The following is a 14,978-nucleotide window of genomic DNA, read 5'->3' as shown; positions in this document are numbered from 1 at the left end:
AAGAATAAAAATAAACTTTCACTTTATTGAATCATATTATCATTATATATTTTAATAATTTATACTCTTTTTTACAGTAGACCATATGTTTATATATATATGCATATTTTTACCGCGGGGCTGGGCTGTTCTAAGTCAAACCCTGTACAACCGGAGAACATTTCCCCTTATGTTACATCTTTTGGCCTTTTCCCTCATCTCTTTTTCTATTCTTCCAAAGTTTATGAAAGTCTAGCTAGTGTTGCGATCTGCCGAGGAGGTTGTGAAGTTGATTCTATGTTCACAGCGGCACCCAACCTCCTCAACCAAACCAAGAAGAGGAGAGCTCCGGATCTTCAGGCGCTTCGCCAGATACTTCAAGGTGCATTTTAATCAAACCTGTTGACCGGCATGTTATTTTTGTCCGTTGTCAGTTTTTGTATGATGTTTGTATTGTGTTTGTTTTTGTAGTTCAATTTTTTTCTAATCTTTCTTTCTTGCATGCCATTTGTAAATAGGTGTATACATTCTTTCTTGTCCGTTTATTTTCATAATTTTTTAAAATTATTTTTACACTGTTTTATTTAATTTATTTTGTTTAATACATTTTATTTTTACACATATATTTATATGTTACAGAATTTATTATGTCTGATAATTAGATAAAATTTACTAGCATGAGATTTTTTTGCATGATTTTGTTTTGTTTGTGAAGTTTTATTTTATGACTGGTAGTTTTTCTTTTTTTTAAATTAACATTTTTTTAAAACATTGAACGCCAATGTTGATCTTGATAAAAAGTCACTCTCTTATAAAATTTATCACCACTCCAGTTTTTTAATAGTGCGATATTCAAACCGAACGACAAAATGGTGAAATATATCGATTCGACACAATTAGCTTAGTAATTCAAATCGTGTAAATGGTTTTGAGAGTGAGATTAGGAATCATTGATAGGGGGACTATCTTAATGTGAGACCGAATTGTTCGATAGTGCATGACGATGAATTGAAGAATGCGTGTTCAATGGAAGTTCGTTTCTTTTTACTATGCCTGCAGCAGGTTGTCGGCGAAATGGAATCCGACATGCGTTCCCAGGTGGGATTACAATTGGGATTACAATTAAATGATACTAAAAGGCGATTACATTTTTTTTTGCATGGGGGGGAGGATTAAAAATATTATCCGTCTTTTATCTCTGTTCAAATGCGCGATATCGGTATCGAATTGCGCTTCTGGTACAACACATATTTAATTTATTTATAATTTTCTATTCCACTGAGGCCGTTCGTTTTATAAACCGTTCAATAAATCGACAAGAAATATCCCTAAATAATTAATACCTTCATGTCTCGTCTATGCAAAATATCTCTATAACTAAAATAAAAGCAACAATTTTTAGACATTTCCAGGTTTACATTAATGACTATCACCATTATTTTTATAATGCCATGATTTTTTACTGCTAATAAAAATAAAAATATTTACGCGAAACAGTAAAAATATTTGACATATTTAATTATTTGACAAATGAAAATAATCATATAAAACATGATGAAAACGTTTTTTCGTCGCGTTAATTTTCTAGTAATGAATTACAATTAAAATATCCGTCCAAGAAGATATTCTATGAATAAATCAAAGAAAATACACTTTCCGCTGTTTTGAATTGGACAGCGCCCAATACATTCCGTCACCGGTGCTTTATTGCCGTGGTTCTTACGAAATATTGTTTTTTTGACGGGTTTAAAAATTATATAATATCGACTATTAAAATTGAATGAACCAATACACTTGAAAACGATTAAAGGATCTGACAATAATAATAATGCCCGACTCTTTTTGAAAGCTTTCCAATCTCTTATTGTGTTTACTCTTGCTGCGAAATGAAACATTGGAATCTTCCAAAGATCTATCTATTTTTATCAAAACGTTTCATTCTTCCTTTTAAACGTTACCAGATCAAAGGGGGGTGCAGAATATTCTCTAAAAAAAATATGATCAATGAGATCGACTTAAACTTTAAATTTCATCAAGTAAACACGGACATTTCTAGTCGATAATATTTACTTAGCTGAGCAAGCATTCGTCTCTTGTTTCCTATTGATTTGACCATGTATACAAGTCTACAAAATAGTTCAAAATTTGATCAATTAAATTAGTCAAAACAAACCGCAAGTTGATAGTGTGTTCGGTTCCACGTCACCCCAGGAATCTTCTTCCAAAATTGTGAATACGTTTGTAAAATATTAATGAACGTGGAATCTGGCTAATATGTACAATTATAAGGCAATAAATAAAAAAGTTTACATTTGTTCAATTTAATTGTCAAAACGGGACCACGGTCGTGGGTTCGATTCCCACCGTCGCCCATGAAAGTTGTTTTCAATAAAAATAATTAAATAAAAACAGTTTATATTAGATCAGTTAAAATTGTCAAAACAGACTACAAGTTGTTTTGGGTTCGATTCCCACCGTCGCCCGTGGGCCCTGGAACTTTTTTCAATTTCTCCTGCCCCCAAAAATATGAATACTGGAAATATTAAGAAATGTGATATGTGACCTACATTGAAAAGCTTAATGCCGTCAGAAAAAAAATTTAAAAAGTTTATATTATACCAATTAAATTGTCAAAACGGACTACAAGTTGGTCGTGGGTTCGGTTCCCACTGTCGCTCCTGATTTTTTTTCACGTTCCCCTTCCCCCAAAAATATGAATACTGGATATATTAATGAACATGGAGTCTGGCAAATATGAATAACATTAAGGCCATTAATAAAAAATAATTAAATAAAAAAGTTTATATTTGATCAATTAAATAAGACAAAACGTACAAGTTGGTCATGTGTTCGATTCCCACCGACGCCCCTGGAATTTTCTCTCTCTTCTCCCAAAAATATGTATACTTAGAATATTAATGAATATGGAATCTGCCTAATATGCAAAAGCATAAGCCATTGATATTTAAAAAAATAGATAAATTAAAAATAAAACATTGGTCGCTTTTTCAAAAACTATGGAGATTGACTTGAATTTTAAAATGATTTTGCTGGTATACTGTGCTTTCTGTTTTCAAAAATATAAACACTATTGTGGATTGACTTGAATTTTAAAATGATTTTGCTGGTATACTGTGCTTTCTGTTTTCAAAAATATAAACACTATTGTGGCTTTTTCAAAAACTATGGAGTTTGACTTGAATTTTAAAATGATTTTGCTGGTATACTGTGCTTTCTGTTTTCAAAAATATAAACACTATTGTAGTCAGTCACCTTATACAAAAGTAATGTTTCCTCCTGGTCGATAGACCTTGATTGACCTTTTGGTCGATTTGTACGTACCGTCTTCATTTCCATTAATCTCTCGAGTGTAACCGGCCGGTTAATAAATGCTTTTCCTTTCGACTGCCTCTTGGCTGTAGATTTTCATAGAATAATTCAATTAAAGTCTTATTAAATTAAAAAGAGGTGAGGGATGGATAATGGAGGGGCGTGACGTGGAGAGGGGCAGCACGAGAAATTATAAGCAGTGTGAGTTTGAGCCTGGAGGCTATGTGGCCAAGAACCCACAGTGTGGCATGGATAGGGAACAACGGGCGACTACGTGAGTAAATTAGTGTTTTCTTTAAAACCTAGACCTTGAGGCGGTGTCCTTTAAATGCCGAATTCACGCCTGGATGACGAATTCACGCCTTAATAAATCATAAAATTATTATTATTGCTTATTACATAATTCTTATTGTTTTTCTTCAAACAATAAAATAGGTTTCATAATGGGATCGTATCTATTACGTGCACCGAGCTTTTGTATAAAATTTATTGTAGCATAGATGAAAAGAGTGGCGAGGAATTATACTCAAAAAAACTTGACATGACCCACTTTCTTGTGCGGGAAAACAATAATTTCCTATCTCAAATGTCAGAAGTCGTTTCAACATCGAAAGTGTAGTTGCAGTTAGTAAATGGTTGAGAAATTTGGCCACGGAACGTTGTCAACGGGTTCATTTGAATCCGTTATTCCAAGGGAAAGTTCAACTTTCAATCATACGGGCTGCACCATCGCTGCTACACATTCCTTCTTGTGTTCAGCTTGGCATACAGGTTGAAAATTTTGATTCCTTGACAAAAAAGTAAAAACAAATGAATGATTCAAACGACAGTCGATTCACCACGATAGAAATTGCAAGTTCTAAACTTGTTTATTCATAAAATTAAGAGAAAACTTTTTATATTCGGTCCGTTGAACCAAAACTACCGTTGACTCAGAATGAAAGACATTTTTGCAAAGGCTGTAAACTTGGTTGCACATTTTCACAAAGCTTCACCTCACACTCTGCCAATGTTTTCCCTCAAAATGTTTACAAAAACTTACACTATAGTAACATAAAATTGTTGAAACATTAATTGTTTACATTCCGATGACCTTAAGCAAACGATTATGGTAAAAAAAGAATATTCAAATATTCCAAAAAAGTTTTTATTTGTCTAGAATTCGTAAAGCAATTCTCAAGGATCCGACTTAAAGTGACAAGGCTGCCGATAAAAGTAAAAACACTATAACTATCTCTGATCTGACAAAAACTAAAAAAATTGTGTGCGACCAGTTATTTTAATAAAATTCGTCGATTCAAAAATAAAAAAAGTGAAAATAAGTTTTTTTTTATTTCTTCATATATTGTCAGTTGGTATTGTCAGGGTCAGGGTTTCATGGCATAAGCATCAGTTCCGATCTGTTGCGAGGTGAGATTTAAAAATGTTGATCAAATCTAAAAACTAATCGGCCTATTATTCAAAACCAACATATCGGACGTCCTTATTTTCCAAAAAACGTAATTAATCATAAGTGTATCCTCGATTCGTAAAGGTTAGGCCGTGTTGTCCTTTTGCCAACTCGAGCCACAAGCCGAACATTTAAAGTTTCATCACAAAACTTGATTCTGACACACTTTTCTAAGTCTCGTTAACTATAGCAATTAGGGCGATAGTCGAAAGAACGGATCTACTACTTTTTTCCTACCTTTCCACTTTCGGATAAAACTTTTTAAAATAATAAAACAGGCTGTAAAGCTGGGCTGAAGACTTTATATCGCAATATTGATTAAATTCAACAAAGAACTTACAAGATCTTTTGAATGTGAAAGAAATACAATATTTAGTAAATTCGTCGTTCTTAATTTTTAAAAATATATATGTTTAGCTTAACTCATTGACAAATTTAAGGCTGAATGAATCAATAATAAATGAGTAGTGACAAAAAGACAAACTTTTATAAAAGATATGGCTAAAAGAATCCAGTAGTTCAGTAATATAAAAATGTAAATATCTTTTTTATTTCAAAATCATTATTGCTAAAATAAAAGTCATTATGAATACAATTATTATTTTTTTTAAATAAGTAAAAAAAAATTATTTACTATACGCATATTTTCACAAAATATAAAACAAACATTAAACTAGTCATAGAATAAATCAAGGTTGAATACAGTTTATACAATACTAAATATACTCATTTTAACAATGTTGTCAATAAAATTAACTGTTTACTTATTGTATTACTAGATTTATTTTATGTGTTGTTTTTTTTTTAAGTTGCCCGACCGAATGAGTAAAACAGGCATATATGATTTTTCAGTGTTTGGAAAATTTAAAAGGAACCGTTTTCATATTTTCATTCAACGTTTCATAGATTTAAGCCAGTTTCTATACGTAAATCTGCACTGATATCTATTATCTATTAGATTATATCTTTCCACTCTCATCTTACAAAACACACGTCCTATAGATATAATTTGAAAATAAAAGACATTGCAACAGAACAATTGACTTATTTTTATAAGTATTTTTAATAGAATAGTAATCTGCTACATATGGAATACAATACAATATTACATACGGAATCAAAACAAGGAAAGGTGGGACTTCTTAAGTATTGAATATTTCGTTAAATCGGCAGCTTACATTATAACTATTAACAAATTAAATATAATACATTTGCATAAGAAAATGTATCAGTGAATTGTGAATAATTGGTATGACATCTTGAGCTCCTCTGTCTCCAAAAACGTTTGTTTAGATTTTAAGATTTCGTCAGATTTTCTGATCTAGTGTCTTTTTTAACGGGTCTCCTTTTTTTAAAAGATTAAAGATAAAGATCGAAGACAAACAGTGCTACGAGACAACGAGACAGACAGAATACCGATGCCGGTGAAAAATTGTCAAAAAATTCATCAGAATTAATTTAATAACGTTTGAAACGTAAAAATCAAATTGATTTTTTATTAAAGCAGCAATCGAGACGTAATGGAAAGTTCAATTTTGGCAGTCTGTTTCAACTGTACAATATAAAATCAAAAGGAACTGAGGAAGGAGTTTTACTGAAAAGTGCACTAAAATCTCAAAAATGTGTGTTAATCAAATTAAAAAAAAGAAAGTTTTTTGTCAGTTAAAAGTAATTTAAATAGATAAATATAGGCAGATGTTAGTACTACCGATTATTGCCAACAATTCTATATAAAATGGGGTAAGCATAGAGAGAAGAAAGTGGGAGAAATTTGTTTGCCATTTGTTTTGCAGCATTTAATAAAGATAAGCGTTAATTAATCACCATAAATTAATTATCATTTTCACGGTAGTAAATCTTACGCCGTTTGTATTCTTTCAATAAAGGAATGCCCTTCTCATTCGCTGTCAGTCGTCGTTTACCAAAGAATATCTTTTGTTAGCGGTCAAAACAGGGAAAACCTGCGGGACAGTGCGGACCTGATGAAAGCCAAAAATACATTTAACAAGTGATGTTTCTAGGACAGTTGTTTCAGGGTTAATTTTTTATACAGGCATATCTTTCTTTGTTAAAATGCAATTTTTATAATATATATTTTACTATTTGTGTTTGATGTTCCGATCGGCGGACACCTGGCGGATATGCCATGCTCAATTAAACCAATAAATAAATCCGGCGGTCACGATCGTGTATGTAGGACCTTGGAACTTTTTTTTCTCGACATCGGATATTAAAATTCTATCCACAATATTCACGAAGACCCCGCGAAATAAGTCTCGACAAGAAAATAATATAGGATTTTCTCTTGGTCTGACGTTTATTGGCCGGTAAACTTCGAGAGAATTGTTTAAGTGCTAATTATCTAAGCCAACTATGTTCACATTTACTGCAAATACTAGTCAGTTTAATAGTTTTAGGTTTGTTTTTTTTTTTTTTTTTTTTTTTTTTTGAAAAAGGAACAGTATACAGTTTTTGCTGTTTTGCGTTGATTTAAGGGACAACGGTTAAATGAAAATGTTGATCATCAGCAGTATGCTAAGAATAGAATTGTTTGTCTCGGTTCAAGATTGTAAATGCCCCATTTATAGAAACTTTTGAGTTTTATTAGCCGTTTCGATACTTTATCACCATAAAAAATGCCTACAATTAAAACAGTCACTGTAGCTGATGCAGAAGAGTCCATGCTCGTTCCAACAATTAACAACGTGGATGAAAAGTAGCGACAATAAATGAGGAAAGGCGTTGAATTGAATGCGGACATCGACCCAAAGTTCATGTACCGCCGAGTCATTTAGAGAAATTGGATCGGAATCGTTTAATACGAACTGCGAGGAAATAGACCCAAACTCATAGGACAAACGAAAATCCTCCGTTTTTTGTTTTGTTTTGGTGACGCGGCAAAAATTGTTGTACTAGGGGCGTGCCACCTCTACAACCGTATTTGACTTGAATTCGAATCAGGCCACTATATCATTTGTTTTGGTGGATGGGAAATTATTATTAAAAAAAGGAAATAGAAAAACTAAAACGGTCCACTCGACATGCATGAAAATTTGGCAGAAATTGTTCATGTAGGTTTTTTTTATTTTTAAGAATTTCGTGGATCCTTCTATAAAAAATTAATTTAATTCAGATTATGTTTAATAAATTCAATATATTGTATATAATTTTGTGTGAATAATGAATAGTTCAATTGGCATAATAAAATCAACTTAATATAGTATACAATAACAGTCAACGAATATTTTATAGTTGCCCCCCTATATTTTCTCAGAAACTAAACCTAATTTTTTTATATTTATTTTTTTAGCATAAGCTATACTTTCAAACATTGCAATAATTCTTTTTTTTTCAAAAAATTTTTCTCACCTACATTTTTAATTGCAGATTCATCAAGTTCATTCGATTTTATGGAAAATTGTAAGGAAAAAATGGAAAAAAACGTTAAATATTACAAAAATAACACATTAAATTTGTAAAGAAAAAACTTCACCATTGTTATAAAGTCAAAAAATGAATTTTTGTTTATCTGGTATTGGGTTTAACACAATGCTGTAATCATTTATTTGAAATATTAAAATAATCTAAATAATTACGGTAAATTTAGATGACTAATAATTTTTTTTTATTGGAACTTTATTTACCATAAGTCATAACAGTTTGAAGTTTTTGCCTTTATTTGCACTGCACTTCTTTTTGGAAATGCATCCTTTATTGATGCAGATTGATTGAAGATCTAGTTGTGGGGAAACCTTTGTCGCACTGTCATTTCTTCCACATTGTCTGGGCGCAAAATTTTCATTAACTTTATATGTTCAAATAATATTTTCTTTTCCTTGAATTCTTCCATTAATTTTTATTTTTTTATGGAATGAACCAATACCAGGCCCCTCCTCGGCCTTTTTTCCTCTAATTAAATGCATATTATGTAAATACAAAAACAATAGTAAATCATTAAAATAATAATTTAAACTCATATTCACAAAAAAGTTTTTTTTTTTAGTTTTTGCACTCACTGCAAGTTTTTATTATTTTTATTCCCAATAAATGTAAATTGTTAATTTTCTCTGAATAAAAATAATATTTTAATATAGAGGACAAAAGATTAAGGAGGGTCGAGTGTTGGTCCAAAAGCTTTCACAAGAAAGTAAAAAGTGGTGTAAGAGTTCAAGAAAAAGAAAGGAGTACTTATCAAAAAATATCACTAAACCTGGTGGAACAAATAAGTTATTTTTTAAATTAATCCTAAAGAAAATATTACAGTAGGCTTAATTGGTATAGGACTCCCGTTATCTACAGGAGATCATCAAGCATCTTCTCAGATAATAAGAAACACGTCGAATTCCACCATTTGAAGAATTTTCTTCTATCTGCATACCAATCAGTCACTTTCTGTATTGTGTGTGCCTATCGTCAATGTTATAAATGAACTTGTACACATATTTCAGGATTTTTCCAGTAAGAAAAACACAATGTACAATAACGTACACAAAGTTTATTCACAGGAAAGCAATACATACATAAATACATCAACCTATGCATGACATTGACAAAACAAATGTGTAAAAATTATTAGAGGCCTAAAAAAAGATAAAATTTATAATAAATAAAATATTAATTAAATTTAAGATTTTAAAAAATATATATAGGGGAGCAACCACAGATGAGTGAAAGTGAGGATAACAAGAGCCTACTGTAAACCAAATAGCAAAAGCTAAACAAAAATTTGACTATATGTCAGTCAACACTTTAATTGATGGTGGCATTACCTGGCTCCATATAGAGAGCGTGTTAGAATGCCACCAGATATGAGATGTGTACTTAAGCACGGCTGCGAGTATCTGGGTCCCCTGTTACGATTTTTGGAAGAAGAGCTGTTTTACTGTATTTAATACTTTACAGATATCTAATCTTTTTGTGCATGTAGTGAAGGGCCAGTGGTGGAACATTGTTTCATGTTGAACTGGCACACGGGCACTACTGGGTCTGTCTTCACTCGCGGGTTTTTTGTTTGAGTTATTCAAACGCGTTTCGGCATTACGCCATCTTCAGTGAAAAACTTTGATTATATTGATTACTCATCGACCCTAAATTAGGCTCATTATAAAATATGTGTAGAGGGTGATAAAGAAATACCAAGTACTCCAAGTGAGTGAATAGCATGTAAATAGAATAGATTGTATTTAAGAATGAGTGAGGGTGTGAGTGGGTTTGGATTGAGACTGATTACATTGGGGCTGAAATGATCTAGCCCCCGGACCCATCAGACTGCGTCTGACCCCAGATTGCCAAAACCCGGGTTGGGTTATTGTAGAGGTCTGCCATTAATTTATTGTAAATTACACAAAAGCAGGCGGTAAGAAGTGATAAGTTCAACCCTGTATTTAATTAATTATACTTTTAATCTAACCTCTTCGTTGAGATGAAAAAGCAATTGTCACGAGACACTTGAAGTCATGATAGCTCAAGAGGTTAGAACAGCGAACTTATTGAGCCGAATATCATGGATTTGAATACCACTCGTGACACTGTAGAATAAATAATTAATAGGACAATTATGTACTAAATTCATTTATGGATTTCTGTACTTAAAGTCAACATTTTACAAAAAGTGTATAATATATACGTACTTACATGCATTAAATGAATTATAACATTTTCCATTTTTATCCCTAACCCAGTTGTTGTTTTAGTTTGACATTGTTTGCTAGTTTTGTCCATTCCTCTTATATTTCTATAACATACATAAGTTTTTTTGTGTATATCTGTGTAGTTTTGCTATTTCACTGCATACCTTCTTATTATTTGCCATATATATGTGTATAATTATTTATTGTGAGCCATGGGCTTATTTTTTTAATATTTTATCTTTGTAGTAATACCTTTATTAATTTTAATATTTGCCTGTATATTATAAATTATTATAAGTTGAGTTTCAATGTGCTGCACAAATGCATGATGCACACACATTTGTTTGTACATGGATTAATTCTATAGAGGATTAAATATATATGCACATTATATGTAGATATTATTATATTAGTGTGTATGTTTGTTTTCATGATTAATTTTAGTGCAGAGGTGATCAAACTATAGATATTTATTTATGTGTACACAATACTTTCAATCATTTTATCAGCCTTTCTAGTTTAATGTTTGTTTCAATTGTGAATTAAAACTATTTGAATTTTTTTTTAAATGTGTGTGGGTGTATTTGTTGCATATTGAAACGAAACGCTACTTCAAGTCAGAATTTTTTATGAAAATTATGCATATATGTATATTTTTTTCATAATTATATATTATTTCCTCGTTAATAAGTCATAATCTATATATTTATTTTAGGAGAACAAGATCTCTGAATGCTCCAAGCCCGGTTCCACAATTTGGCCCTTGCGGCCGCATTCTAAAAAATTCCGCAATGGTCATGTAAGTATTTAAAGGTTTTATTATTTTTATTTTGCAAAAGTTAATTTTAAATCGAATATTCTCCTTATGCATTGTCCAGCTTAGTCATAGTTGTATTGTATGTAAAACAGTAAAGCAGAGTTCAGTTTATTGAAGCTAAGCTTCAGTTATTGAGAGTGTTCCAACATGAGACCACAATATGCATTAATTCCAATTGAACACCATCCTGATTTCACATTACGATATATGTATAAAACAAGTAATCAGTTTTTTGTTGTTGAAAATTATTCGTTTGTTGTTCTTTTAGCACAATACAGGATCCTGCAAGTCAGAGGCTAACCTGGTACAAGCCTCCGCTGACCGTACTGGTCATAAAGAAAGTGCGGGATGTATCAGTATTGCAGCCATTTGTTCAATTAGTTCATTGGCTCATACAGGTAATAAGTTGCGTTTGCAACATAATATAAAATCTCGATATGTAATCTTCACTAATTACTTCCTCAGGAGAAATGTATGGTGGTCTTTGTGGAGCAATCAGTAATGGAAGACACATTGTTACTTAATAATGGAGAATTCGGAAGGGTGAAGGATAAGTTAATGACTTTCCGGGATGGAAAAGATGACTTAACTGATAAAATTGACTTCATCATTTGTTTAGGAGGTGATGGAACATTGCTTTATGCGAGTTTACTTTTCCAAGTAAGCAAATTTCATTTGTTAGTCGAGTGCAATTTTATTTACAAAAGAATAATATTTGTAGCTAACAGAAGTTTTGACAGAGGCAATGCTTTGGTAAAAATTTTGAATTTATTTTTATAGCAATCAGTACCACCTGTCATGGCCTTTCATCTTGGTTCTCTTGGCTTTCTCACACCGTTCCGATTTGACAACTTTCAAGAGCAAGTCACAAATGTATTGGAAGGTGAAATATTTTAGTTTCAGGGTATTTAATTTCACTTATTGATTTGGTTTCTTTTATTTTAAGGACATGCCGCTCTCACTCTCAGGAGTAGGCTCAGATGCATAATAGTCAGAAAGAATGAGGATGACATTAAAAAACCACCGACTAATTTATTGGTCCTCAATGAAGTTGTTGTGGATCGAGGACCGTCACCTTACCTATCAAACATAGATCTATATTTAGATGGAAAACTCATCACTTCAGTACAAGGAGACGGTAAGTTTGTCCTGCTTATTTTAATTTTATACATTATTTCATAAAGTTTTTTTTTTAGGACTGATTGTTTCCACTCCAACAGGAAGCACAGCTTATGCTGTAGCCGCAGGGGCTTCTATGATCCATCCGAGCGTTCCAGCTATAATGGTGACGCCCATATGCCCACATTCTCTTTCTTTTAGGCCCATAGTTGTACCAGCAGGTGTTGAATTGAAGGTAAAAATTTCCATATACCTTTTTTTACCTTAACTTTTTTAATTGTATAAATAGCCCATTAGGTTTATTTAATAATGGTAGTTAATTAACCAAAATAAAATTGGCAAATTAAAAAAAAAATAATAGTGAGATAGTCAGAAAACAATGTCAAATCAAATGATCCTAATCAAAGGTTTTTGTTATTAGCTTTCTATGATTGTGTTTCAATAAGTATTAGTTTCATGTAGAAGTTTGGAAGTACGTATAAAAATATGAAGGTTGCTATTTTCTTCTGAATTCAGATTTTCGTTTTATGATTATTAAATAAATTGAGACATTTCTTCTTGGGGTCTGCAGGGTAATGACATAATAGTTTGGCTCTTCCTACACCTGTTTAGTTCTTTATACGTTTCAGCCTCTTATTATTTTCAAAAACCATTTCTGAAAATGACAAAATTGGAAAATGTGACCGATAGGCCAAAACTGCAACTATCGGTAGATCAGATTCAAAAACAAAACTACATGTTCATCATCCAGCAAACCTTAAAAAGAAGAAATCTTAGTAAAATTAGTGTTGGCCAACCACAGAAGATGTTGAGAAGCAAAAGTGGACTGTTAGACACCACTACAGCAAGGATAAACGGGCCAAAATAATCAGAAAAAATCAATTATTTAAATAGATGTACTTTTTTTTACACTTTTGATCATAATTATTGAACGGCTTCAAAAGAGAAATTTAATTTTTTTAGAGGAACTGTCAGATGACATTCAAACAATAAATTAGCCATAAAATGTTTATTATGTATCATGAATGATTTTTGATTATTGTAAAGTGCAGAAGATCGGTACCCTGGGTTGTTTCAGATCTCTGTGTCTCCAGATAGTCGCAATACATCTTGGGTTTCATTCGATGGGAGAAACCGGCAGGAGTTATTCCATGGGGATAGGTATGTTTTCGGATTGACATAATATTTTCCAAGTACTGTTGATTGTTTTTATTTTATGGTTTATCTGTTTTGTCCAGGGTACCTAATCACAACTTTTTTTTATGAATGAGCGTTTGTTTTGTTTCATATTTAAAAAAAATGGTTAATTTTTGTTTGGTGTTTTATCTTTTCTTTTGTTGGTTGTAATGTAATTATAAAACCAAAACCTTTAGTGGGTTCAAGTTTTTTTTAATTAGTGAAGGTAATCTGGGATAAAATACACCATGGTACAACTAATGATGACACGAAAAATTGTGCAAGTTTTTTTTTCTTCTTCCTTTTGTTTTATTTTGGCTGAATGGAGATGTTTTCAGGTCATGTTGAACTCGGGAGCCCGAAACACTGCCTGGGTTAGTTTCGATGGGAGAAATCAACAGGAGCTGAAAGTTGGAGATAGGTCTGCTATCCATCCTTTTATACATTTTTGGTCTTCTATGCCTAAAGTCCATGAGTTCTAACATCCGTTTTAGTTTACAGTCAAAGAGGACAACATCCTAATATTTTTTAAAATTATTTGATTTTGATCAACAAAATTGATAGGCTTACACATCCAATTAAATCCTAATTTACTGAACAAGTTGATACTTTCTCGGGCAGTGATAAGTTCCAAGTTCTTTTTACTAATAAAATTTAACCGTTTAAGTTGGTTTTAAACATTTTCATCAATAAAAAAATAAAAAATTTAAAATTAAAAAAAAACAAAGCACAATTTTTCTTTACATTGTCAGTTTTAAGTACTTGAATAATGAAAGAAAATAACTCTTTATACTTACATAAAGTATTTATTTGTATTCATTTATAAAAACCATGGGTCTTTTTGTTTCTAGCCTTACAGTTACAACTTCGGTGTACCCTGTACCTTCGATATGTGCCCAGGATCAGATCTCGGACTGGTTTGAATCCCTGGCTGAATGTCTTCACTGGAATGTGAGGAAAAGGCAAAAACACTTAGACGAACTGAGTGACCTGACTCACTCGAGCTCAAATGACACGCTAGACTCATTTGAACAGGCGGACCAAGTAGACTGCTGACCAAAAGAAAAAAACAGGGAAAAAAGAAAAAGTGAGTAATTTTCTCATTTAAAATCAATCATATTGTAAACGTTTATTTATTTTTGTTCAAGGAAAAGAAAAGAAATAAACAGATATCGCTAAGATGGTGATGGTGAAGCTAGGACTTCCAGGTGTCAAACAATAAATATTTATTCTTTTGATAATCCCAGATCTTGTGTATATAAGAGGTCAAATCCAATCCTAAGTATGTACAGATACGATATATATTTTTATATTCATATATACATTGGAATTAGACATCTGGTTGAAAAGTACCTTTGGTTAAATTTGTTACGATGATACGCATTAAAGATTGTATTACAATTTTATTGGCATAATTTTATATGTTGTTAATAAATAACTTGTCTTGTTTTTTATTTTTATTTTATTTATTTTATAT

General features: G+C 31.6%; 2 protein-coding genes across 9 annotated transcripts in view; one reads left to right on the top strand and one right to left on the bottom strand.

Annotated features, from left to right (window-relative positions):
* Positions 1 to 3,345, bottom strand: part of LOC106670139 (coiled-coil domain-containing protein 47) — a 32,448-nt gene extending 29,103 nt beyond the window's left edge. The window contains exon 1 of the mRNA XM_024230676.1: positions 3,322 to 3,345. Within this exon, the coding sequence (XP_024086444.1) occupies positions 3,322 to 3,336 (15 nt within the window). The 5' untranslated portion in view covers positions 3,337 to 3,345. The remainder of the gene's footprint in view (positions 1 to 3,321) is intronic.
* LOC106670132 (NAD kinase-like) overlaps positions 1 to 14,950 on the top strand; it is a 31,756-nt gene extending 16,806 nt beyond the window's left edge. The window contains exons 3-12 of one of the 8 annotated variants that reach the window (XR_001341034.2): positions 287 to 361; positions 11,105 to 11,188; positions 11,475 to 11,604; positions 11,672 to 11,866; positions 11,987 to 12,089; positions 12,153 to 12,344; positions 12,403 to 12,560; positions 13,404 to 13,486; positions 13,840 to 13,922; positions 14,353 to 14,370. Coding sequence is in view for 7 of the 8 variants with exons in the window: in XM_024230678.1 (XP_024086446.1) it covers positions 3,462 to 3,583; positions 11,105 to 11,188; positions 11,475 to 11,604; positions 11,672 to 11,866; positions 11,987 to 12,089; positions 12,153 to 12,344; positions 12,403 to 12,560; positions 13,404 to 13,486; positions 14,353 to 14,557 (1,272 nt within the window). In the remaining variant the exon portion in view is untranslated. Of the gene's footprint in view, positions 1 to 286; positions 362 to 923; positions 1,078 to 3,446; positions 3,584 to 11,104; positions 11,189 to 11,474; positions 11,605 to 11,671; positions 11,867 to 11,986; positions 12,090 to 12,152; positions 12,345 to 12,402; positions 12,561 to 13,403; positions 13,487 to 13,839; positions 13,923 to 14,352; positions 14,590 to 14,649 lie in introns of those variants that run through there. The other 7 variants (XM_014400205.2, XM_024230677.1, XM_024230681.1 and 4 more) reach the window with 7 other exon arrangements.
* The last annotated feature ends 28 nt before the right edge of the window (positions 14,951 to 14,978 follow it).

Source organism: Cimex lectularius, unplaced genomic scaffold (genome assembly GCF_000648675.2).
Source record: "Cimex lectularius strain Harlan isolate CLEC.00 unplaced genomic scaffold, Clec_2.1 scaffold40, whole genome shotgun sequence".
Classification (NCBI taxonomy): Eukaryota; Metazoa; Arthropoda; class Insecta; order Hemiptera; family Cimicidae; genus Cimex; species Cimex lectularius.
This window is presented reverse-complemented; position numbering and strand designations above follow the sequence as displayed.